Here is a 27,157-nt window from a genome sequence, read left to right as displayed (position 1 = left end):
ATGATTCCTAGACTAAACGATGTTCTGGTTCCAACTAGTAAGGCTTAAAAGATCAAAGATAACTTAACTGTATCTCAGAATATTGTTCAAATATATTTAAAGGAATAAAAAAAAATCCATCGCAAAGAAGGTAAAAATCAGAATACCCGACATCCAAATCAGAAATTACCAAACATGCAAAGAAGCAGGAAAATTCAACTCATAAAGATGAGAAAAATCAGTTAATAGAAACAGACCCAGAAATGTCACAGATAATAGAATTTGTAGACAGGGACATCAGAACAACTAGTTTAAATATACTACATATGTTCAAGAAGATAGAAGAAAGCAAGGAGAGACACAGAAACAAAAGACCAACATTAAGCTTCTAGAAATGAAAATGTGATCTATGTCTGAAACCAAAAAATATACTCTTCAGGATTTAAGAGCAGATTAGATGTTTCAGAAGAAATGGTAAGTGAACTTGAAGACAGCAATAAGTGCTATCCAAACTGGAACACAGAGAATAAAAGGCTAAAAATTAACAAAAACCCCAACAAACATCAGTGAGCTGCAGGACAGTTTTAAGTAGCCTAATAATTTGCATGTAATTAGAATCCCAGAAGAAGAAGTGAGAAGTAATGGGAAAGGGTATAGAGTGAAAGGGTATAGAGTGTGTGCGCGCGAGACACACACACACACACACACACACACACACACACACACGGGGGGGGGGGCGGGTTGGGGGATGCAATAAAGAAATAATGGTAGAAATATTACCAAATTTGATATCCACAAATCTAAGAAATTAAAAAAATCCCAGCAGAAGAAACATGAAGAAAACTATACCAACACACATCATAATCAGTTTGCCTAAAACCAGGGGAAACCTTAAAGCATTGAGAGAAAAGAGATTAGGAAGCTTAAGGGATGAGAGAGTAACAGTGAGCTACAAGTGGCTGGAGAAACAATTTTCTCAGGAGAGAGGTTTCAGTGGGAGTAAGAAGGTGAAGAGAATATTTAGAGAAGAGCTTGAGGATATAGGGATTCCACTGACCCACTGATTCTGAGTACCTCAGAAGGCAGGCACAGTGGAAAGGTTTCAGGAAGGAGTTGGGGAGGTGGCAGGTGAGGTTAGATTAGGGAGTATATGAAGCCATACTGGGATACGGCTTGGATCCCATCATGGGATCTCTGTTGACTAATGCAAACAGGAATAACAGGCACAATGTAATTAGTCCTGATGGGCTCTAAGACAGAGTGTGCTGGCCTGGCTGTGACTGTTGGGGACAGGGAGGCTAGAGGTCTTGCGAGGAGCAAAACAAGGCTTGCCTTCACTCCAGCTGATAGAAGCGTGGAGGCTGGAAAGAGTAGTCTTTCCAGATAAACATTGAGGCCATAACTGCTTTCTTTCCCAGGCACCTGATATAGAGACTCCATTCCTGCACTAAATAGATGCCCAGCAAAAGAGTTATCTCCTCTACTGGAAGGAAGCTTCCTACCGTGTCTGGATTCCACATTAGAATGGAATTTGGAATTTATTTTTATTTTCAGTCATGTTTTCCAAAATTGTTCTCATACCTTTCATCAAATGGTTTTTGCACTCATGTCCTAGTACTACTGTAATCACTTGGGATCTAGTTATTTAAAGGTGTTAGATGTCTCCTCAGCCTATTTTCCTGGGGTCCTCTTGATATCTTTTTTATTACATGCAGTTATAGAATCCTGCCTCGTCAAGATTTGAATGAGGTAAAGAAAGCATTCTTTTCAAAATTGAGCATCAACTGGGGTGGATTAAGTAATACTTAGCAACAATTAAAAATAAGCAAGAAAGTCACAAGCTGTACTTGCGAGGTTGCTTTCATAATTAGATTTTGACAACTCTTTATTCTTAAATGTTTGTATTAGCTGTTATATTATCATTGGTTTGATAAAAAGCATACTTGAGTAGAATCGTGTGCTAGCCTTGAACAGTAGTAATAGAGAATCTGGTTATTTGGGCCATATTGCTATAACCAATGCTCTACTGCTCACTTACAAATCAAATATTTAAGGGAAAAATAAATATCATGTAGAATGTAAGCCTTATAGTCCCAAATCTGAAAAATCTTATTCAGTATCTCATAGGGCACCCATTTTGAAAGTTTAGGATATGTATGATCATAAATGTACTTTCTATTAATTACATTCTATTTCCTGTGGCTCTAATGTAATGTTTTTGAGAGAGAGAGAGAGAGAGAGAGAGAGAAACATTGATAAGCTGACTCCTGCACATTCCCTTCTGGGGACTGGGCCCACAAACCTGGCATGTGCCGTAACTAGGAATCCCACCAGCATCCTTTTGGTGCATAGGACGACACTTAACCAACTGAGCCACACCAGCCAGGACGATAATGTGGTTTTAAAATATGTGTTCTGTTAGTAGAAGCAGTAAATGAGCAATGTGTATGCATTGCTTGTTACTGAGAAGCACAATTTTCTGTGCTATTCCTTCTGCCAAAGTGCATTAATCATGTTCAGCTCATATAAGAATATTATAATGTTCACATCACAAATTGTCCTCAATGTAGTGTCAACGTGTACCTGATCTGGATAGCAAGTTTATTTTCTTCACTATGTTTAATCTGAATAATTATAGTTTTGTTGATTTTCAGTTTTCTTCAAGCAGAGAAGCCCTTTGGAAACCAAACATTTAACCATCTCCCCTTTGCCAAAAAATGAGAAAGATCTGAAAAGAGAGAAAAATTTGCATTAAACAATTTGTCTACTCATTATGAAATGGTTTCAGAGAGGTGTTGAGTTTGGGAGAAATTGGAAGAACTTTTGCCACCTCTGCCACATGCTCACTATGAGCCACTGTGTGATGTGGCTGCTGCAAACAAGAAGGCGGCATTCGTTTAGAAGCAACAGCAGCTTTCCAATAGTAAGAGGATATAGTCCCACTTTATTACTTAGATTATTGTGTCCATTTTTTGGTACCTTCTGTTTATATTCTCTCCTACCCTATTATCCATGTGACCAACCAAAGGCAAACATTTTAGAAATAATTGATCATATTGAGATACAAAAGGGAAAGCTATCTGACCTAAATTGTCTTCTAAAGTCCTAAGCTATGTTTTCTTTTTAAAACATCTTTCTGTAAGTTGAAAGCCATTTGATAAATCAAGAAAAATAAGAAGAAAGACCATTATTGTGTTACTACTAATCAAAGGATTCTAAAGATCACCCCCATGGCCCAATAACAGCCGTGGGCAAACTATGGCCCGCGGGCCGGATCCGGCCCGTTTGAAATGAATAAAACTAAAAAAAAAAAAGACCATACCCTTTTATGTAATGATGTTTACTTTGAATTTATATTAGTTCACACAAACACTCCATCCATGCTTTTGTTCCGGCCCTCCGGTCCAGTTTAAGAACCCATTGTGGCCCTCAAGTCAAAAAGTTTGCCCACCCCTGCCCTATAACAAGCATTAGCTTATCCTGATTATACTATAAAATATGTAATTAGCCATTTTCTCCAATTTTGGAGAAAATTTAAGCAATAATGTATCACATTAAAAAATATTTTAGTGCCCTGACCAATTTGGCTCACTGGATAGAGTGTTGGCCTGTGGACCGAAGGGTCCCGGGTTTGATTCCGGTCATGGGCACATGCCCAGGTTGCAGGCTCAGTCCCCAGTTGGGGGCGTGCAGGAGGCAGCCTACTAATGATTCTCTCTCATCATTGATGTTTCTATCTCTTTCTCCCTCTCCCTTCCTCTCTGAAATCAATAAAAAACATTTTTTTAAAGTTAAAACTACCAGTCTTTAAAAGATATATATATATATTAGTGAAAGTTTAGAGTTTTTGCAGTTTGCATTTGAAAATTAGAAATTTTATATTGGAGATATAAAACTATAATACCTAGTCCTTTAAAATTTTTTTTCTATATTTTTAGTGTTCCATATGAACAAAACATTATAGCCATTTATTTTGAAAAAACCAGAGCTAATGGAACTTCTTTTATCCTTGATGTGATCATTAAATTTTCTATTAAAGTTATAAAAATTTCATTTTCAGCATGTAGAGGTCTTTTTTGCATGTTGGGTATTATGGGGAAAAGCTATAATATTAGGTTATAACATTATGATTGAGTATAAAAATCTTTGTTCTTAACACTGGACTTACTTGAAGAGAAAATAGAAAATAATCCGGATGTTTTTGTTTCCATTTAGGTCTTCGGATAACTGTGCTTCTGACATCCTTCCTCATGGTTTTGGGAACTGGTCTAAGATGCATACCTATATCAGACTTAGTGCTTAAACGAAGGTAACTCCTATAAATAACTTAAAATTTTTTTCCCAATTTTTCTTTTGCTATGAGTATGTTATGCATGTTTGCTTATAAACTTTTAGTGAACAGTTCTATTTTTAAAATGATAAATAGAGGGTCATATTTATAGTAGCATTTATTTCCCCCCTATATAATGATTAATTCAGTATACATTTATTAGTTGTTATATGGAAGACATTATACTAGTTATGTTAAGAGAACAAGTTCATCTTCATGCTATCCAGGTGCTGTAATAACCACAGGAAAATAATAGTGTAACTTAAGGAAGAATGATGTAGTTAATGTCATAGAAGAGGTTAAAATTGCTCTGAGAGACTGAGAAGTTTTGTCTGAGGGTATGAAGAAGAAGAGTTTGTGAAGGAGCTGATAATTAAACTAGGTATTGAAGGATGAGTAGAATTCTGATAACTATTGTCAGGGGAAGGATATTCCGGGATAGCAGAACATTAGGAACAAAAGCATGGAGGCAGGTAAGTGTAGGCCTCTTCTGGACTGGGTAGGTAGTTTCATTTCTGTCACTGGGGTCCATGGGTTTATTCTCAGAGGGTGTAAAGTATACGAAGATTTAAAATGTTTGTTTTCCTTTTGGTTATAATACTGTATTAAGAATTATTTTATCAGTAACAATCCATATTTTAAAAAGATTTTTATTGATCTGAACTTCAATTTCTTAAATTAGTGTTTCTTAAGTGGGGGCCTTAGATGTGACCTTGTAAGCCACTAAGAATTTTTTTCCCTTTAAAAAGGACCCATAAAGTACTCGATTTGGGGAGACACTGGTCTATAGAATAAGGTATAAGAATGGAATGTAAAGAGATGAGTTCAGAAAAGAGTATCCAGGTCATGCAGGATCTTGATGCCACCCTATAGAGCTGTATTTTCTTCAAAGGACAGTTTGCAAGCCACTTAGGTTCTTAACCAGAGCAGCAATAGAGTCAGACCCATGTGAGGTCAACTACTGATTTGAGGTGTGTAGGATTAATTACAGAGCCTGCCGGGAGGAGACCAGGAAAGATGCAGCGAGAGCCCAAGCTGGAGTCATTCTTTTGTTTGTTTATTTATTTATTGAACAAAGTTAACTGAGCTCCTATCATGTGTTCTGGGCATGGGGGATACAGCATGGAACACAGTAGACAAATCCCTGCCTCATGGAGTTTAGATTCCAGTTGGGGAGGCTGGCAATAAACTAGGTAAGTAAGTAAAATATGTAGTATGTACTATGGAGAAAAAAGTAAAATAAGAAAGAAAGATTTGAAATGTCAGGGGAAGGATGGTAACATTTCATAAATAACGAAAAAAACCTCATTGGGAAGTTCACTTTTTTGGATAAAAACCTAGGACGGAATGATGCATTATTTAGGGGACAGGAATTCTGAGCAGAGAGAATAACAAGGGGAATGGGTGGGAAGGGAACGACATGGCTTGGCAGGGAGATACGGCTGGAATCGAGTGAGAGACTTCATGGGAAGAATAATAGGAAATGAGACCAGCGCAGTTATGCATGGTGGTGGGAGTGTGAGCTAGGAAACCACTGGAAGTTTTGAGCCAACGAGAACCAGAGTCATATTCTGCTTTACTTAGAATAGACTGAAGCTGGAGGTCAAGGCAGGAGTAAGGAGACCTATTAGGAAACCAGTGCTATAAACTAGGTAAGAGATGATGGTAGCTTGGGCCATAGTGGTGACAATGGTGGTAGTGAGAAGTGGTCTTTTTTTTTTTTTTTTTTTTTTTAGTATATTTTTATTGATGTCAGAGAAGAAGGGAGAGGGAGAGAGAGATAGAAACATCAATGACGAGAGAGAGTCATTGATTGGCTGCCTCCTGCACACTTCCTAATACTGGGGTTCAAGCCTGCAACCCAGGCATGTATGCTGACAGGGAATCAAACCGTGGCCTCCTGATTTATAGGTTGATGCTCAACCACTGAGCCATACCAGCCAGGCTAGAAGTGAACAAATTCTGATTATGTTTTGAAGGATTTGCTGATGGATTGGATAAGGAGGTAAGAAAAAGAGTAGGGTTCAGAATGACTCTGGGAAGTTGTGGGAATGAAAAGAATAGCACAGATAAGAGAGAAAGAAATTGAAGGCATGTTTAAGGTTTCACTCAAAGAACACAGGAGGGAGGAGTGAATTTTAAGGACAAGATGTTGACTTTCATTTGGAAAAGAATTTTTCCATTTCAAAATAAATACTGTTCATTTTCAAATTTTTAAAATGTTACCTTTCCAGAAAATATAAACTGCAAGTATTTCATATTTTAAAAGGAAAACAGCCAAATCATTTGGGTTCCTATGGAAAGCTAGTCTTATTTCCTATCCTGAGTGAGGTTTTAATATATTACTTTCATTATTGTGTTGTGATTACTTTCATTATTGTGTAAGACCATCATTATGGTCTTAATTTTTCAAACATCTAGTTTTTTTTCCCTAAGCATCCTCAGCTTTAAGTACAAATTTCAGGGTAAGCTTAAATTCTACAACACATTCCTGTAAAATGCTTATTAATATACTAGGGGCCCGGTGCACGAAATTCGTGCACTGGGTGTGTGTGTGGGGGGGGTGTCCCTCAGCCAAGCCTGCCCCCTCTCACATACTGGGAGCCCTCAGGCGTTGACCCCCATCACCCTCCAATCGCAGGATCGGCCCCTTGCCCAGGCCTGACGCCTCTGACAGAGGCGTCAGGCCTGGGCAGGGAACCCTCATTTCCCCCCATCACTGGTTCTGCCCCCAGCCCAGGCCTGATGCCTCTGGCCCAGGCGTCAGGCCTGGGCAGGGGACCCCCAGACCCCTCTGATTGCTGGCTCTGCTCCTTGCCCAGACCTGATGCCTCGGCCAGAGGCGTAGACCCCCATCACCCTCCGATTGCCTGATCGGCCCCTTGCCCAGGCCTGACGCCTCCGCCAGAGGTGTCAGGCTTGGACAGGGGACCCCCATCTCCCCCCGATCACTGGCTCTGACCCCCGCCCAGGCCTGAGGCCTCTGGCCCAGGAATCATGCCTGGGCAGGGGACCCCCAACTCCCTCTGATCGCTTGCTCCACCCCCCGTCCAAACCTGACGCCTCTGACCCAGGCTTCAGGCCTGGGCAAGGGGACCATCATATCCCTCCAATCCCCGGCTCCGCCCCCCACCCAGGCCTGATGCCTCAGCCAGAGGAGTTGACCCTCATCACCCTCCGATCACCAATCACTGGATCGGCCCCTTGACCAGGCCTGAGGCCTCCGGCAGAGGTGTCAGGCCTGGGCAGGGGACCCCCAGCTCCCCGCGGTTGCAGGCTCCGCCCCTGCCCAGGCCTAACGCCTCTGGCCGAGGCATTAGGCCTGGGCAGGGGACTCCCAGCTCCCCGCGATCTCCTGCTCTGCCCCTGCCCAGGCCTAACACCTCTGGCCGAGGCATTAGGCCTGGGCAGGGGACCCCCAGCTCCCTGCGGTTGCAGGCTCTGCCCCTGCCCAGGCCTAACGCCTCTGGCCAAGGCATTAGGCCTGGGCAGGGGACTCCCAGTTCCCCGCGATCTCCCACTCTGCCCCTGCCCAGGCCTAACGCCTCTTGCCGAGGCATTAGGCCTGGGCAGGGGACTCCCAGCTCCCCGCAATCTCCCACTCTGCCCCTGCCCAGGCCTAACGCCTCTGGCCGAGGCATTAGGTCTGGGCAGGGGACCCCCAGCTCCCCGCGGTTTCAGGCTCCGCCCCTGCCCAGGCCTAACACCTCTGGCCTAGGCGTCCGGCCCGGGCAGCGGGGACCCGCAGCTGCAGTGGCCCCACGATCGTGGGCTCCGCTTTAGGCCCAGGCAAGGGACCCCTAGCTCCCGGGACTGCTAGCTTTGACCGTGCCAAGCTCCCATCGCTGGCTCCACCCCTACTTCCTGCTATCACTGGCCAGGATGGCAAAGGCGCCTGATTCTCCGATCATGGCTGGGGGGCAGGGCAAAGGCAGCCCCAGGGCCGCCTTTGCCCTGTCCCCCACCTCTTAGCTCCCCCCTGGGTTTCTGATCACTGTCAGTGGCAGGGGGCTTCTTCCTGCTTTCCCTTTCGCCTCCCTGCATTGTGCCTACATATGCAAATTAACCGCCATCTTTGTTGGCAGTTAACTGCCATCTCAGTTGGCAGTTAATTTGCATATAGCCCTGATTAGCCAATGAAAAGGGTAGCGCCGTACGCCAATTACCATTTTTCTCTTTTATTAGTGTAGAAGATTTGTTGGCTTTTCTTCTGTTTGGGGCCATCCATATTATTCTCTCTGTTTTATATCCATCCCTTCATATACTTTCCAGACATAAAATTCCAGGAATAATAAAGAGTTGACTCTCCGTTTTGGTGGAGAAAGTGGTATGAAAAAGAAATAAAGCTCATAAAGAAATGTAAACAAAGCAGGAAAGAGAAGAAATAAAATAGAGTTCAGAGAGATTGAATCGTTTATGAAAAAACCATATAAGTTGAATTTTCAGTCCTCATGTGTTCAATTATAAAGAATTTAGTAACATTATCGTCTTGAAATTAGACTTCATTTTATGTCTATACAGTATTTCTTTTAAGCAGCATTATTTATTAACAGCTGTTAAAATGAAAATGCTACAACTCGAATATGTATTGTTGACTAGTAAGTTCAGTACATCACCACTTTGAAGCTTCATCGGACACTCAGTGGGAAGGGGATAAAGACTGTTAATGTGCATTTGTCCAGCACTGAAACAGCATTTGGCAGTCTGTGTTTTTGTGGCCCTGTTTCACTTGGAGCTTTTGAGTTACTGACCCAGCCTGTAGAATATTGTCCATGCACCTATGGCTTCCTGTATCTTAGCTTATGTAAATTTCGAGAATAGTGGCTTTCTGACAAGCCCTTTCCTCAATCAGAACTAGACTTAACCACCTTCCAAATGGTGTTCTACCACTGCATAGTATCAATTATTTATTTTATGTACATCGTACCAATGAAAATTCAAGAAAAATTATTTTACTACTTTTCTCTTATTTATATCATAGACAAATATGGAGTTTAGAATAATGAACTATGAGACATTTCTCCTTTTATGATCCGAAAGCAATTCAAACCTAAGAAATTATAGATGGCATTGCTCTATAGTGTGAAATGTGATTTTGCATACCCAGTGAACAATTTAAAGACCTAGAGGTGAACGTATATAGTAAGTTAGACCTACTTTTAATCATAGATGTATTCAATAATTCCTATTTTTCAATTCAGCGTAATTTTCATTAGTATTACCATTATTTTTCAATTCAGTGTAAATTTTAATTAATATTAACAATAGATAACATTTACTAATATGTATTATATGGTTAGATACTATGCATCTAGTTAAGATAGATTTTCTAGAAATATACTCCATTTTGAAATGCTTTGCAACTGGCAAAATTACATTTAAATTGATCATAACAGAAAAAATGATTTGTTTAGTATATGGTTTTATGACAACTGCTTATCTCTCTGGGAAAAAAAATAAAGTTGAATCTTAAACCTCTGCCTCAACGCTTAGTAAATTTCAGATGGATCTAAGATTTAAATGCAAAAAATAAACCATAAACATATGAGAAAACAAGACTGTTTTTTAATAAGACTTTTTTTAAATAACCTTAGAAGGGAGAAGGCCTTCCAACTAAAACACATATCCCCAAAGTGATAAAAGAAAGGCTTAATATATTTGACAACTTAAAACTTTTAAATATCTGCATGATTAATTATACTATAAAACAAAGTCTGAGACAAGTTAAAAAATGGGAAATGTTCTCTACAATAAGAAACATAGCAACTCAGTAGGAAAATGGGTGATAGATATGAGCAAGTAATTATAGAAATTGAAATACAAATGACATAAACTTAAGATGTTCAACTTCCCAGCATAATTAAGGAAATGAAAATTAAGACAGCAATTAAATATCTGTTTATTAGCAAAGATGAAAAAATATGATAATGTGCTGTGTTGTTGAAGTATAGGGAAAAACAGAACCATCTGATGGGCGAGTAGTTTGATGCATCCTATTTGGAGGGCATTTTGGCAGTACTTATCAGATTCAAAATGCACATGTTCTTTAACCCAGTATTTGCATGCCTAGAAAATTGGCTCACATATAAAGCTCTACCAGTTTGTAGCTTTGCTTATAATAGTAGTAGAGGCCCGGGGCACAAAATTCATGCATGGGTAGGGTCCCTAGGCCTGGCCAGTGATCAGAGCCTCCCTTCCCCAGCTACCGGCGGCTGGCTGGGGCCTTCCTTCATTCCACACTGCCCCTGGTGGTCAGTGCACATTATAGTGAGTGATTGAACTCCTGATCTCCTGGTCAAATTCACAAGGGGACAATTTGCATATTAGGCTTTTATGTATATAGACTAGAGGCCCAGTGCATGAAATTCATGCACGGGGGAGGTGTCCCTCAGCCCAGCTTCGTCCGGAAGGATGTCCAGAAGGTCATTCGGCTATCTAGTCTAATTAGCATAATCCTCTTCTATTATTATAGACTAGAGGCCCGGTGCACAAAAATTTGTGCACTCGGGAGGGAGGGGGTTCCCTCAGCCCAGCCTGTGCCCTCTCGCAGTCTGGGACCCTTTGGGAGATAACGACCTGCTGGCTTAGGCCTGCTCCCGGGTGGCAGAGGGCAGGCCCAATCCCTAGGTGCAGCCCCTGGTCGGGCTCAGAGCAGGGCCGATTGGGGAATTGGGGCGCCGCCTCGTCATGCACAGAGCAGGGCAGATTGGGAGGTTGTGATGCCACCCTCAGTCACGCTCAGGGTAGGGCCGATTAGGGGGTTGGGGCACCGTCCCCTGTCACACTCAAGGCAGGGTCGATGGGGAGGTTGTGGCGCCACCCCCAGTCACGCACAGAGCAGGGCCAATCAGGGGGTTGGGGCGCTGCCCCCTGTCACTCACAGAGTAGGGCCCATCAGGGGGTTTGGGGCTCCATACCCTGTTACGCACAGAGCAGGGCCAATCCGGGGGTTGGGGAGCTCCCCCCTGTCACGCACAGAGCAGGGCCGATCAGGGAGTTGAGGAGCTCCCCCCTGTCACTCACAGAGTAGGGCGGATCAGGGGGTTGGGGCTCCGCACCCTGTCACACTCAGGGCAGGGCCGATGGGGAGGTTATGGCTCTACCCAACCACACACAGAGCAGGGCCTGTGGGGGGGTGTTGGGGCACCGCACCTTGTCACACACAGAGCAGGGCCGATCAGGGGGTTGGGGCGCCTTCCCCTGTCACGAACAGAGCAGGGCGGATAGGGAGATTGTGGCCCCGCCCCCTGTCACACACAGAGCTGCAGGGCGATCGGGGGTTTGGGTGCTGCCCCGTCACGCCTGGTGCTGATTGGAGGACCTGAGGATTGCTTTAGGCATCTGCAATCATAAACTTTTCTAGAACTGTTTTGTAATGTCTTCCCTCTAGAAGGGAACACAGCCATGGCGACACCTTGATTTTAGCCCAGTGAGACCTATGTTGGACTTCTGATTTATAGAACTGTAATATAATAAATTAGTGTTGTTTTAAAGCTACTGAGTGTGTGATACTTTGTTATAAGAGAAATAGAAAACTAGTACACCAACTTACTTTTGTGTGTGTGTGTGTGTGTGTGTGTGATTGTGTGCACGGGCGCACGCACGTGCGTGCATGTGTGCATGTATGCGTAATTTTTTAGTGATATTCAGTGCTGATAAGGCACATCCTGTCATCCACTACTGAGGGGAATGAAAATTACTACAAACTCTTTTGAAAATCAGTTTTGAAGTAAGTTTCATGAGGGCTGAAATGTTCATACCTTTGTTTCATTGATCTTTTTTTTTTGAACTTGGTAACACTGGACCAATATACATGTTCTTAGTTTTAAAAATATACTCCACCTAAACTATCTGTCTAGTTTAATCTTTCTAATTATCATTTGCCCTAAAATGAGAGACAAACTCTTACTTCCATTAAAAAAAAAACAAAGAATATTGAAAAAAGTGCCAAATTCATCTCTTTGCAAGTGGAGTAAAATGCTGTGGGTTAGAACAAATAGTCTCATCAGTCTCCTATGTACAAAAGGCGGTTAGTGCTGACTGATATATAGATATGTCCACCTACCACTCCCAGCGAATCTTAGTGCAAACATAATAGTTCATCTCTGTAAGCCCCAAGGCAATTTATGTCGCTACGGAGTTACATAAATCACATACATGTTGGAAAATTTCAGAACACAAGAACGACTTGTGAAAGGTCAGCTGGACTGTGGACAGTTAGATGTCACTGTATCCAATGGTCATGAGTGCTAATATAAATCCTGTTATTAAGAAGCAAATATAAGTGTGTAACAAATCTGTACAGATGGAGAGAAAGTCCATTTTGGGGAGCAGCTTGACACAGAGGACATGGGGGTCAGAAATGGTAGGTATTTAGGTTGCTTGTAGGTCACAGCATGGCTTAAAAAAAAACTCACCAAAAACAAACATCTGTGAAGGGAGAGGATGCAATGATATAGTTCAGTTTGAAAATCATGAAACCACAAAAGGTGACATTGGCATGATGTGCTTTTTCCTACATGTGCCCCGAGTGGCTCCCCGGGCGGTTTGAAAGGATGGATGTGATGCCACATTATAGGAGAAAATAAATAAATAAAAAATAAATAAATAAAAAAGCCAGAGAGAGCCAGATTGTACTTGACCAAGCTGTCTTGTTTTGTGCAAGTCAACGCTATGCTGCTTCCAAAGAGTTTCATTGATCTTAAAGAAATAATTTGGAAAGTGGCAAATATTTACATACAAAGATGGTCACACAGCATTATTAATATTAGCAAATAAGTAGCAAACATTAGAAAAATGCTTAAGTGGGTTTTTGTACATCTGCATAATAGACTGCCATGGAGCCATTATGATTATGATAATAAATTATGGAGAATCTTTAGTGAAATGATAAAATGCTTATGATAGACTGTAAAGTTAAAAATATTTGGTGCATAAAACTATATATTCTATATGATATCTGTGGTTACCTATGCTTAAGTATTGATTGGGGGGGGGGGGGATGAAAGAAAAAAGAAGATTAAAAAAAAAACCCAAAGTATTAGTAGTGCTTGTGTGAGTTACTTAACTGCATTACTGAATGCATTCTTTTTTTTTTCTCTTTGTACTCCTCTACTATGAGTATATATACTTTTAAGTTCAGAGTACAAAATATAAGGTAGGAGACAAGAAAAAAGTTATGAGACAAATGTGAGGAGGTTGACATCTCTCAGATCAGTTCATTTCCCCCTGTACCTTGCCGAGAGATTATTGCATTTGGCCTTAATAAAAACTCTGTGAGATAGAACAGAAAGGGAATAAGTGATTCAACAAAGATTACATGGTTAATAAATTTAGCTAAGACTAGAAGCTGAGTCTTCTGATATCTAATCCAATATTCTTTTTCTGTGTTTTTTCTGTACTTTCTATAACTGGTACTTGATAAGTAATTATAAGCTTCTTTAGGGACAAGACTGTAATACTCATCTTTGTATTCCCTTTGGTGTCTAGCTTCAGGTGCCTTCACTATAATAGATATTCAATAGATATTTTTAATTGAATCTTAATTGGCCAAGATTATTAAAGATACAAAAGTGAAATAGATTTTTATAAAAGAAAACTGAGGCTGTGATAACAGTCTTTAAGGGCTCACTTCCTTCCCACCATTATCTCTATTTCGTCCTTCCTAACTTCCTTTCTCCTGTAATTGATTCATAACATCTCTGATCCTTTTTATTGCCCTATCTTTTCTTGGGCTACATAAAGGAAAACTCTAGCACTTCTGACATTTTCAATATACAGGAAATTCTATAACACATGAGTTTATTCTGATATACAATGATTAAGAATTAGAAAATATGTTTGTGAGCCATTGGCATCTTGAGCCTTAGAGGGAAGTATTTTTATAGATTGTAAATTATTTCATATTAAAAATACATATAATTTAAGTTAAGATTGCTGTACTTACACTAATGCTGTATCTGCTAAGTTTCTAAAAAGCTGACTCTCCAATGTTATCACCAATGCTAGTCATAATAAACTGAAGGTTTATAAAGTAGATTTATGCACATAATAAAAATATACTAGCTACTGTATGCCTTTGGATCTGAGAACCTTAGGTTGTCTTAGCAATCAATGATTTTTATTATTACTATTATTAACAGGGAACCTTCAGAATGAGACCATGTGGAAGAATAGAGAAATTTGTGGGCTGATGAAATCATTTCTAATTTTGCTTACTAGTCCTGGCTCAGCCATTAGCTAATTGTATGACTTTGGAGTTCCCCCCAATACTTTAGGGGTAAGGAAAGTTATAAAATTATGAGTGTTATTTTAAACATGGTAATAGCCTTTCTGGAACTCAATTTTTCTATAAAATGAGAAGGGTGGGTTATCTAGGTGAGGTTTCAGGTCTCTTTCAGCTATAAAAATTGTAAGGTTAATATATCATACTAGAGGCCTGGTGCACAAATTCATGCATGGGTGGGGTATCTCAGCCTGGCTGGCGATCGGGGCTGATGAGGTCAGGAGCTGGGAGGAGGGGCCATGGGAGGTTGACCAACCGTGGGAGTTTGGCTGTGGGAGCCCACTAACCACCAGGGGACAGCTCCTGTGTTGAGCATCTGCCCACTGGTGATCAGTGTGAGTCATAGCTACCATCTGGTCATAAAGACCCTTAGGCTTTTATATATATAGATTATTCCAAGTAGAAAATAATTTAGGAATGATAGGTGTTTGTTTCAGGAGATCAGAAAGTAAAAGGTTAGGATATTAGAATACCATTAAATACAAATGGAAATGTCAAGTACATTAGAAAATGTGAACTAGAGATCTTCAGTTTGAACTTTTGCTATTGGCATTTCTTTGAAAAGCTGTAGAATATTGAATAACACAAAAGGGAATGCAGCTGTACACAAATACCACACAGACCACCAGGCCTGAGCCTCTCTATGGGCAGGGGCACTAATTGGGGCAGAAAGTACCCAGGCAAGGGCAGGACTTGGTGAGTCCCATTTAGGAGTCCCCCTGGCCTACCACAGGCCAGCAAACCTCAGCAAGACTGACACTGGTGGGCAGCATTCGGCCTTCCCAGTCTCTACGGTATAGTTCTGCTGATGCTGGAGAAATTCACGAATCTTTAATCTTCCTCTCAGCCTCTATGGAAATGCCCCTATCTATTATCCACTTTTCTACTGGGCCTATGGGGATGGCACAAACCAGACCTCAGAAACAGGCAGAAGCTAGGTAAGGAGAAAAGGAAAGAGACCCGAGGGAGAAAAAAGGAGGGTGGGAGACTGGGAGAGGGAGTAAGTTTAGGGGTCAGTGAGAGGAGACTGGGTTGATCTGTCACAGATTGGCCTGCAAAGGTCAGACTTGCTATCCCCTAACTCTGAATGTACACCTACTTCATCAGGCACGAAGTTTCAGGTGAGGAAGCAAGAGTTCACCCCTTGAATTAATTAGTCAATTTCCAGGGTGCTCCCTTTCTGCTGCAGAGCTTATTGCCCAGGAGACAAAACTGCCTCCTCACGCTCTTAACTTCTCATCCTTCCCAAGTCCACTGTGCTTGGGACAGTACTAAAGTGTTGGCCTTGCTTTTACCACCCTGAGTGTCTTTTTAAAAAGGTTTATTTCCAAATATTTGTTAATCACCTTGTTTTTCATATTGCTGAATTTGAAAAGTTTAAAATCTACAAGTGCAACTGACATGATGCATGTGTTGGGTACCTGGGATTTTTTAAAATATATTTTTATTGATTTCAGAGAGGAAGGAAGTGAGAGAGAGAGATAGAAACATCAATGATGAGAGAGAATCATCGATTGGCTGCCTCCTGCACGCCCCACACTGGGGATCGAGTCCGCCACCCAGGCATGTGCTCTGACTCGAAACCATGACCTCCTGGTTCATAGGTCCATGCTCAACCACTAAGCCACGCCGGCCAGGAAAGGTAACTGAGATTTTTAAAGGGCAGGTTAGCTATGTATCTCAGTGACCCTACCTGCCTCTACTTGAATCAGTCCCTGCATTCCTAGAGAGCGTCCACACTGCTGCAGCTCTTCATGAAGCACTCTGGGAATTCAGAAACCATGGTCCTTACCCACAAGGAATTTAACTGTTACTTGCAAAACAAAACTGAAGCACGTAATGACACACAAAAATAGACATTAGGTTATACGATTCGCTTCACTTCACTGGAGATTGTGAATCACTCTTCTTTTGTTTATCTGCATTATTTTTAACAGTCAGCCCAGATCGCTAAGTATTAATTTCTGAAAGCCAACTTCTTCCACGCGTGCTTAGAAAGCATTAAGACAATCATAATGAGGTGCATTTATCTTTCATTTCATGAAGGCAGAGAGACTTTTCAGCCCAGACTGTTCATTTAAGCCGCGTGCTTTTCTTTATCACATTGCTAAGCTTATATACCTAACTTCTGTTCTGGCATCTGTTTCTAACTACAAGTATGAATAGTCTAAATTGAAATTTCCATTTCCTCAGGAAGCATACTGCTTTTATTCAGATCAGGAATAACCTCCTTGTTGCCGAATCCAGTGGTCACATTTCAGTTAAACAATCTCTCTGTTAATTTTGATGCTATCAACCACTCACTCTCATCTTCTTGATACCCTTTTCTTCTCAGTTGCTATAATGTTCATCTTTCCTTTTATTTTTTTTCCTGGCTCTATAATTGCCCCTTCTCAATCCTTTTTCTTGACTCTTGCTGGTCAGGGCACATACTTGGGTTTCAGATTTGATTCCCAATAGGGGAGTGTGTGTGTGGGTGTGGGAGGGCGGGGGTGGCGATTGGATGGCCAGTTGATCTCTCTCTCTCTCTCTCTTTCTCTCTTTTCCTTCCCTTCCCTTCCCTTCCCTTCCCTTCCCTTCCCTTCCCTTCCCTTCCCTTCCCTTCCCTTCCCTTCCCTTCCCTTCGCATATCCTCTGGTGAGGATTAAAAAAAGAAAATATATATATATTGGTATTCTCCAGTTTTTGTTCCCAATCCCAATGTACATCTATTAGCTTAGACCTCTTTCCTTAGCTTCTAACCTATGTTAAAAAACTTACTGAACATTTTTACAGAGATATGGTTGCAGGCCTTCCCTCCCCCTACCCCCCAATATCCAGTCATTCACCTAGCCATATAGTGTGGCTAGGACCAGTTCTCCAAACCACCCTCTCCTCTGTAGCCGCACTCTTGTTGCCATCACTGCCAAAGGGTCCTTGTCCTGGACTCCATGCTCGAAAGTGTCCCACTCTGGTTTTCCTTTAGTTTTGCCGTTCCCTATGAGCTGAGGAGTCTGTAGGGCCAAGGAAATGTGAAATGTGTGTGTGTCCCCTCACCCCTGCTGACCGCTATCTAACTACACAGACCCCAGAAATCCCTGCAACGGGCCCCCTTCCCAGGTCTGTTCTTCCAAGAGTAGACTGCATGCCTCGTGCGTGTTCCCTATGCCGAAGGGACAGCTGTTTGAAGGGGATAGATGGTGCTTGGATGGAGCTGGTCATGTGCATACCTGTGAAGCCCTTGGTGCTATAGATCAGAGCCAGAGGTCAGAGGAGGAGGAGGACACACAGGGACCTCCACTGGTACTCTCATCAGAGGCCCGCAGCATTAGGGGTAGGACTAATCATTGCCTTACTTTCCTTTATATTCCTGGTGCAGGGCTTCAACTACTTTCAGCGATTCTTAAGGGCGGGGCTTTACCTTTTTAACTTTATGTTCCAGTATACATAGCCTATCACAATACCTACCCCAATATGCAGTGAATACTCAGTATGTTTGTTGAATGAGTTAACAACACAGCTTATAATGAATAATTTAAAATTATTCATCTTCTTCGTTGTCATTGTAAAGTTTATAGATTTTATTATGTCTTATGGCCAGCATTTTTCCAGAAAACATGCCTCTAATTTTGCATTACTCTTTTATGGGAAACTAGATTTTATATATAAAACTGAATTTTATTTTTAAATATATATTTATAAACAATTTATAAAATAGAGTTGTTAATGGTAGGTAGCAGAAAATAGTGTCAGGCAAACATAAAATTCTTGATAATACAAGTTAGTGTTATATCATGGTTACCAGGACAACAGTGCTTATAACCAGTTATATTAGTAACTACCAAGCCCTGAGGGGCTCTGGGATACTAGTGTGAGAAGGAGCAGGAAAACTTAAAGATGCTGGTAAGAATGGAATTGGGTTTCCTTGCCAGGTTTCCCATGAATTCAGAGAGTAACCCCAAGATCCTGTTCAACTGAGGTCCCAGTTCTACTGAGCTCATTTGTGAGGGGTGTGTCTGTGTGTGATGACTTTTAATACAAAATACACATAATTATTTAAATTTAAGTAATTTTAAAGTACAAAATCAGCATGTTTTAATTCGAGATGACTTTTCAGTGTGATAATACACATATGTTCTAGGTCAGTGATGACGAACCTTTTGAGCTCGGCATGTCAGCATTTTGAAAAACCCTAACTTAACTCTGGTGCCGTGTCACATATAGGAGTTTTTTGATATTTGCAACCATAGTAAAACAAAGACTTATATTTTTGATATTTATTTTATATATTTAAATGCCATGTAACAAAGAAAAATCAACCAAAAAAATGAGTTCGCGTGTCACCTCTGACACTCGTGTCATAGGTTCACCAACACTGTTCTAGGTTCACCCCCGCCCCCACCACCACCACCACCACCACCACCACCACCAAGTTCAGTGACCTTAGAGATTGAATGCCCCTAGTATCATACCTGCTTTGGTTTCTACTTGAGCACATGTACCACACTATAGTGAGGAATACTCTGATATGAGAATTGAGTAAACTGGATTTGGATGATCCTTACATTATCGCAAGCTCACATGTTCTGACTCTTAGGTTTGCTATTTGGAAAATAGTCAATTCATGATTCCGCAGAAGAGTGCCAAAATGTTAAGCCATGGCAATAACTTTAGTTTTAACCTTAACTTTGAGGATTCATACTGTTTTGTCATTTTTTTTTGTTTGTTTTGTCTTTTTAATGGGTTGTTTCTTCCTTATTCTCCTTCTATTCTTAACATTTTTAGGACTAATAAAATGTACTTCTTCCACCCCTCCCCTTTCCAGATGAGACGAGTCTTTCAGGAACACCTTATTTATTTATTTATTTGTTTGTTTGTTTGTTTGTTTATTTATTTTTATATATTTTATTGATTTTTTACAGAGAGGAAGAGAGAGAGATAGAGAGTTAGAAACATCGATGAGAGAGAAACATCGATCAGCTGCCTCCTGCACATCTCCCACTGGGGATGTGCCCGCAACCCAGGTACATGCCCCTGACCGGAATCGAACCCGGGACCCTTCAGTCCGCAGGCTGACGCTCTATCCACTGAGCCAAACCGGTTTCGGCAGGAACACCTTATTAAAAGTATTAAATATCAAAGCAGTTACCTATATGAGCCATCCTGTGCTGTCTATTTGTTGCGCCATAATGAGTCATGATTATGGGAGTCATGATTAAAACCACTTAGTGACATTGTTTCAAGAATACTTTTATGATGAAATTGCTGTGTGACAGCTTGGTATCCACTGACTTTTGGAGGAGGCATTCAATTTATAAACACTAAATTGTTTTTGTCATCTAGAAAATAGTTCCCCTTACACAAGAAGATTTTAAAATGTCTTTAGTTGCTTTAATTTAATAATGACATGTGAAACCATTTGCCTTCAAATAATTTTTCCAACATTTACAAAGATGTGAGCAGACCTAATTCACATATTTTACCTCCCACTTACTTATGCTTCTACATTAAGGCCCTACCTCTCTTTCATATACTTGTTTATTCTTTCTGCATTAAGAAACCTTTAAGTAAGTAACTTAAGGTGGTAATTTTTTATAAAGAGGATTTGACGCCCATATGGTGATTAAAAAACAAAACAAGCAACAACAAAAAGTAGTTATTATCATGTATATGTCACATATACTGTCCCTGCCCTTTCCTTTACCTTTAAGACAGAAAACAGTGGACTCATCTCCTTTTTGGACTTCTGGCTTCTTTTCTTCTTCAAGGCTATTCATGAATGTGAATGTATGTGAATGTTAGGGATGGATAAAGAAATGCTGGGAAAGGGTTTGCTCAGCAATGAACAGGATGAAGCATTGACTAGAATGCCGAGAAAAGGTGGGCAAGAGAACAAGTGGAATGGAAGCAAGAAACTATTCTTCACCAACCCTTACAAGTCATGTGAGTCAGAGAACGAGAACTAGTGATCCTGTGATTACAGTCCCTTAACCTAACAGGTGCTTAGTACCTGCTTATGCAACTTAACCCCTCATTTTACGGCAGAAGAAAGGGACTCCCACAAAGGTACATTACCCAGTGCCGTTCAGCTAGTTAGTTGCACATCACGTCATCTGATTCTTCCACTAATTCCTCTTCCATTAGAAGGTACTGTGGTAACTTTTTCTGTTTTTATAATTCTGTCGCTTGGTACAGAGTAGGCATGAAATGTGGAGCTCATTAAATAACTGTTTCATTTGTAGGGCTGGTAGCACTTGCTAGGTCTCTTTATGAGTATGGGTTTTGGAGTCAGACTTAAATCTCAGCTTTGCCTGTTAGCACGTGGGCATGTTTCTTATTCTTTCTACGTGAAGCTCTCACATCTCAATAAATGGGGATAATAATAGCTCCCACATAGTGTTATAACAAATGAAACAAGATTATTTGGAAGTCTTTAGTTTGGTGTGTTGCACAAATCATAGGCTTCAGTAAATGTTTGTGAAATGAATAAGGGATAACTATTACTGTATTTAACCTTCCTCAGAGAGAGTCAATATTCTTTACCCTTCAGGTGTGGGATATTATTTACAGATATGTATTCTTATTGCCCTAGTTAACTGCTGTTTGGCTACTGTCTTGTCTAGAAAATGCCTGCTTTACCTACCTCACAGCCTTTTAATTTGTTTAATTCCAGACTAATCCATGGAGGACAGCTTTTAAATGGATTGGCAGGCCCAACCGTAATGAATGCAGCTCCATTCCTGTCCACAACGTGGTTTTCTGCAGATGAACGAGCCACTGCCACAGCTATCGCGTCCATGCTCAGTTATCTCGGTGGAGCATGTGCATTTTTAGTTGGACCGCTTTTTGTTCCAGCTCCCAATGGCACATCGCCTCTTCTTGCATCCGAGAATAGCAGGGCCCACATTAAAGACCGTATAGAGACTGTATTATATGCAGGTATTTTGAAGTTTATTTCCTTCCTGTTATACTTTGTCTTTTATCCCAGTCATCTTCACTCTGCTTTTGTGTAACAGATCACTTATGAAATACTTAAGAGGGCTAATATATACATATGCATATATGTGCTTTCTTTGTTTTATAATACTAGAGGCCTGGTGCACGACATTCATACACTGGGGGGGGAGGGTCCCTCAGCCCGGCCTGCACCCTCTCACAGTCCAGGACCACTCGGGGGATGTCTGCCTGCTTGCTTAGGAGTGCTGCCTCGGAGGCGGGAACTGTACGTAACTTGGTATGTCTACAGTAGATTCAGTATTTGTGTTTAGGTGTTGATAGCAAGTGGCAGAAAATGAGACTGGAAAGGTAAGGGACCAGATTATAATAAACTTTGAATTAATTTATTCACTTATTAATTTGACAGCTATATTTTACATTCCTATATATCTGTCACTGTGCTAGGCACTGAGGTAAACATGGTTCCTCTTCTCATAGAACTTATAGTGTCGCAAAGGATACAAGCAGGAAAGCAAACAGCTGTTAAAGAGGGTAGTAAGTACTATAACCAAAAGCCTACACTTGTTCTAAGAGCTGAGAAGTGGAACACCTAACCCAGATTTTGGAGGTCAAGTAGAGCTTCCCAGAGATACAGCATCTAAGTTGGAAACTGAGGGATGGCAGAGAGTTAGCCAAGTACAATGGGCAGGAGGAAGAATATACCAGAGAGGGAGAACCAGAGAGAGAAGCCCAGTAAGGGGAGAGAGAGTGCTACATTCAAGCAACTTAAAGCCCAGAGTGGCTTAGGTGTGGTGAGAGTGGATGAAGCTAGAGATGTAAGCCAGGCCCTGTAAGCCTTGTAAACAGGACTAAAGGGTTTGAAATTCACCACGTTTTCAGCAGTGGCCATACTCTGAAGAATTTTATGCTAGAGAATTACATGGTGAGATTTACATTTCAAAATATGGTTTGAAGGGAATAAAAGGGAAAACAGAAATAGTGGCAGCATATAAAGCATTTAACCCACTTGACTCCTATTAAAGAAAAAAAATTGAATTGTAAAATTAAATAAGAAAATAAAACACAAAGCAGGTGAAACAAATTTTAAACTTCATTTCAGTTATATCATTCTTTTCATTGAAAATGTAAGCAATGATTATATCTTCAAATGATTTGATTTTAGGCACTTTTGGGTATAGCAGATAACCTACTCAAAGCTTCCCAGTTATTTCTTCATTGCTTTTATATTTTCCAATCTGCCTTCCTGAAATATTATCCCAAAACCTTCATTCCATTAAAAACATTTGCTAGAATTGCTACCTTAAAACATTAATGACTCTTACACTGAATTATTCCAGACAAACACATCATAAGTGAAATATAGACTAATAGACCAATATCTCTTAGGTATATAGAGCCATAGTCCTGAAAAAAAATACTAGCAAACGAAATCCAGCAACATACACAAAGGATTATATACCATGACCAAATAGGATTTATTTCTGGAATGCAAGGTTGTTTGAACATTCAAAACTCAACTAATGTAATATGCCATATCAGTAGAATAAAGGAGCAAAACCATGTGATCATCTTAAAAGATGAGAGGGAAAAAAAAGCATTTGACAGATCCAACACTTTCAAGATAAAAACACTCAACAAATCAGAAATAGATACAGGAGCTCTCTCAACCTAATAAAGGGCATGTATGAAAAACCCACAAATAAGATCATAGTTATTGGTCAAAGACTGAATGCATTCCCCCTGAGATCAGGAATAAGACAAGGATGTCTATTTTTGCACCATCTATAAAGGACAAATATGAAAAATCCACAGATAAGATCATAGTTATTGGTCAAAGACTGAATGCATTTATCTGGAGATCAGGAACAAGATAAGTATGTCCACTCTTGATATGTCTACTTAACATTGTGTTGGAAGTTCTAACTAGGATCACTGAGAAAATGAAATAAAAGGCATTTTAGATCAGAAAGGAAAAAACAAAGCTATCTCTTTTGAAAATGATCTTAATGTAGAAAATCCTCTGTAATCCATAAACATATTAATCTAAAAAACAAGTTCAGTAAGAATGAACAAGTTTATTCTAAAAAAAAGTTTTAGGATGCAAGATTACTATATATAAAGATCAATTGTATTTCTGTACATTGGCAATGAATAATCCAAACATGAAATTAGGAAAACAATGCAATTTACAATAGCCTCAAAAAGAATAAAATATTTATGAATAAGTTTAACAAAATAAGGTAAAACTTGCACTCTGAAAGACAACAGAACACTGTTGGAAAAAATTAAAAGAAGACCTAAAGAAATGGAAAGAGAATCCATGTGAAAATTTAGTGTTGTGAAGATGCTAATATCCCCAAATTTATTTACAAATTCAGTGCAAGCCCAAATAATATTTGGCTGCCTTTGTTGCAGAAACTGACAAGCTGATTCTAAAGTTTATATGGAAATTCAAGGGATTTAGAATAGCCAAAACAATCTTGAAAAAGAACTCACACTTCCCAATTTCAAGTTACTACAAAGCTACGCTAATCAAAACAGGATTATACTGGCATAAGGATAAACATATAAGTCAATGGAACAGAAGTAAGATTCCAAAAAATAAACTACTGCATAATTTATGTGCAATTGACTTTTAACAAGGGTGCCAAGACAATTCAATGGGGGAAAGAAAAGTCTTTTCAATGAACACTACTAGAATAACTGGATATCCACCTGCAAAAGAATCCATTTGATCCCCTTCCTTACACCATACACAAATGAACTCAAAATGGATCATGGACTTAAAATGTGAGAGCTAAAACAATTAACTTATATAAGATGAGATAGGAGTAAATCTTCATGTCCTTGGGTTAGGCAAAGCCTTTTTTAAAGGATACCAAAAGCACAAATGACAAAAGAAAAAAATATATAAATTGGATTTCATTGAAGTTAAAACTTTTGTGTTTCAAAGGACACCTTCTACAAACTGAGAAGACAGTCCATAAAATGGAAGAAAATAGTTTCAAATTACATATCTGAAAAGGAACTTTTAACCAGAATATATTTTTTAAAACTTACAATTCAACAACAGAAAGTTAAACAACCCAATTAAAAAATGGGCAAAGGACTGAATAGACATTTCTCTAAAGAAAATATATACATGGCTAACAAGCACCTGAAAAAAAAACTCACTGTCATTAGTCATTGGGAAAATGCAAATGAAAGTGATAATGAGATAAACTTTACACCCAATAGGGTGGCTTTAATCAATCAAATTGAAAATAAGTGTTGGTGAGAAAGTGGGAATATTATACATTGGAACACTTATACGTTGCTGGTCCTATATAATAAAAGGCTAATATGCAAATCAACCAAACAGCAGAACAACTGGTCGCTATGATGCGCACTGACTACCAGGGGGCAGACGCTCAATGCAGGAGCTGCCCCCTGGTGGTCAGTGCACTCCCACAGGGGAGCGCCGCTCAGCCAGAAGCCAGGCTCAAGGCTGGCGAGCACAGCAGTGGTGGTGGGAACCATTCCTGCCTCTGAGGCGGTGCTAAGCTGTCAGTTGGACATCCCCTAAGGGATCCTGGACTGCGAGAGGGCACAGGCCGGGCAGAGGGACCACCTCCCCTACCCCGAGTGCACAAATTTTGTGCACCAGGCTTCTAGTAGAAATATAAAATGCCACTTTGGAAACATTTTGGCAATTCCTCAAAATGTTAAACAGAAATTGCCATATGACCCAGCAATTTCATTTCTAGGTATATGCCCAAGTGAGATGAAAACACATCTGTGCAAGAAATTGTACATGAATGTTCATAGTAGTATTATTCATGATGACCTAAATGTAGAAACAGTCCAAAATGTCTGTCAATTACATGGATTAAGAATGTGGTATATCTACTCAGTGGAATATTACTTGGCAAAAAAATAATAAAGTATTGATATATGCTCCAACATGGATGAACCCTGAAAACATGCCAGTGAAATAAGCCAGTCACAAAAACCCCCAAATTATATGATTTTGTTTATAAGAAATGTCCATAATATTCATCCATAGATAATGAAAGTAGATTAGTGGTAACCTAGGCCTGGGATATTTGTGCAGGTAATGAATACAGAGTTTCTTTTTTGGGATGATGAAACAGTTCTAAAATTGATTAAGGTAATGGTTGCACAATTGTGAATATACTAAAAACCATTTAATTGTGCACTTTAAAAGTGCAGATCTCTGGAGGGAATAATCGGGATAGCTAGGAACCTTCCCTCCTGTGATAATGCCAAACTAAGATTGTTGCAGTATTCATTTTAATTCTGATTGTTTAATATTCTGCAGTAGCTAGTCATGTTTATAATTGTATATTATGTGAATTATATCTCAAGCTGTTTACAAAAATGCCAGAAGAAAGATGGGTAAAGAATATGAACAAGGCAACCACAGTAGAAGAAATACAAGTGGCCAATAAGCATATAGAAGACTAGAGGCCCCATGCACGAAATTCGTGCAAGAGTAGGCCTTCACAGCCATGGTGAATAGCCAAAACAATCTTGAAAAAGAACTCACACTTCCCAATTTCAAGTTACCTCCCTCGCAGCCATGGTGCCTCAGTGGCTTGGATCCTTGATCCTGGTCTAATTAGCAATTATGCTTTTATTATTATAGATGCTCATTCATTTTTACTAATAAATAAAAACTGTAAATTAAAACAATTCATTAACTTTAGTTGCTTCTCAGATTGACAAAGAATAAAGATATTATCTGTGGCTAAGTGTCATAAGAATGTTGTATTTTTTGCAAAGAATATAGCCCTAGAATTAGAATTATCCTACTGAAAAGTCCCTGGAAATCACTTAACCCAAACCCTTTATTGGCTCAGAAAGAGTAAGTGATTCATTCAAATTCCAAGTTAATTGGTAGCATAGACAGGTATATACTTTAAGGCTTCCAGACATTTCTACTAAATTAAGCACAGCTAACAAAAGGTGGGACTTCTAGGAGACAAATCTCTGGAGGGAATAATCGGGATAGCTAGGAACCTTTCCTCCTGTGATAATGCCACACTAAGATTGTTGCAATATTCATTTTAATTCTGATTGTTTAATATTCTGCAGTAGCTAGTCTTGTGTTTATAAATTTTACTTTCTGTCTCTTGGTTTCTTATTTTGTACTAGGGGCCCGGTGCACGAAATTCGTGCACTGGGTGTGTGGGGAGGGGAGTGTCCCTCAGCCCAGCCTGCACCCTCTCACATACTGGGAGCCCTCAGGCGTTGACCCCCATCACCCTCCGATCACCTGATCGGCCCCTTGCCCAGGCCTGACGCCTCCGCCAGAGGTGTCAGGCTTGGACAGGGGGCCCCCATCTCCCCCCGATCACTGGCTCTGGCCCCCGCCCAGGCCTGAGGCCTCTGGCCCAGGAATCATGCCTGGGCAGGGGACCCCCATCTCCCTCTGATCGCTTGCTCCACCCCCCACCCAAGCCTGACGCCTCTGACCCAGGCTTCAGGCCTGGGCAAGGGGACCATCCTATCCCCCCAATCCCCGGCTCAGCCCCCCGCCCAGGCCTGATGCCTCGGCCAGAGGAGTTGACCCTCATCACCCTCCGATCACCAATCACCGGATCGGCCCCTTGACCAGGCCTGAG

General features: G+C 40.5%; 1 protein-coding gene across 2 annotated transcripts in view; it reads left to right on the top strand.

Moving 5' to 3' along the window:
• Positions 1-27,157, top strand: part of SLC49A4 (solute carrier family 49 member 4) — a 73,038-nt gene that overhangs the window by 5,103 nt on the left and 40,778 nt on the right. For both annotated transcript variants that reach the window (XM_059687663.1, XM_059687662.1), the window contains exons 2-3: positions 4,195-4,288; positions 21,247-21,512. In XM_059687663.1, the coding sequence (XP_059543646.1) occupies positions 4,195-4,288; positions 21,247-21,512 (360 nt within the window). The remainder of the gene's footprint in view (positions 1-4,194; positions 4,289-21,246; positions 21,513-27,157) is intronic.

The sequence above is a fragment of the Myotis daubentonii genome, chromosome 3 (genome assembly GCF_963259705.1).
Source record: "Myotis daubentonii chromosome 3, mMyoDau2.1, whole genome shotgun sequence".
Lineage (NCBI taxonomy): Eukaryota > Metazoa > Chordata > Mammalia > Chiroptera > Vespertilionidae > Myotis > Myotis daubentonii.
This window is presented reverse-complemented; position numbering and strand designations above follow the sequence as displayed.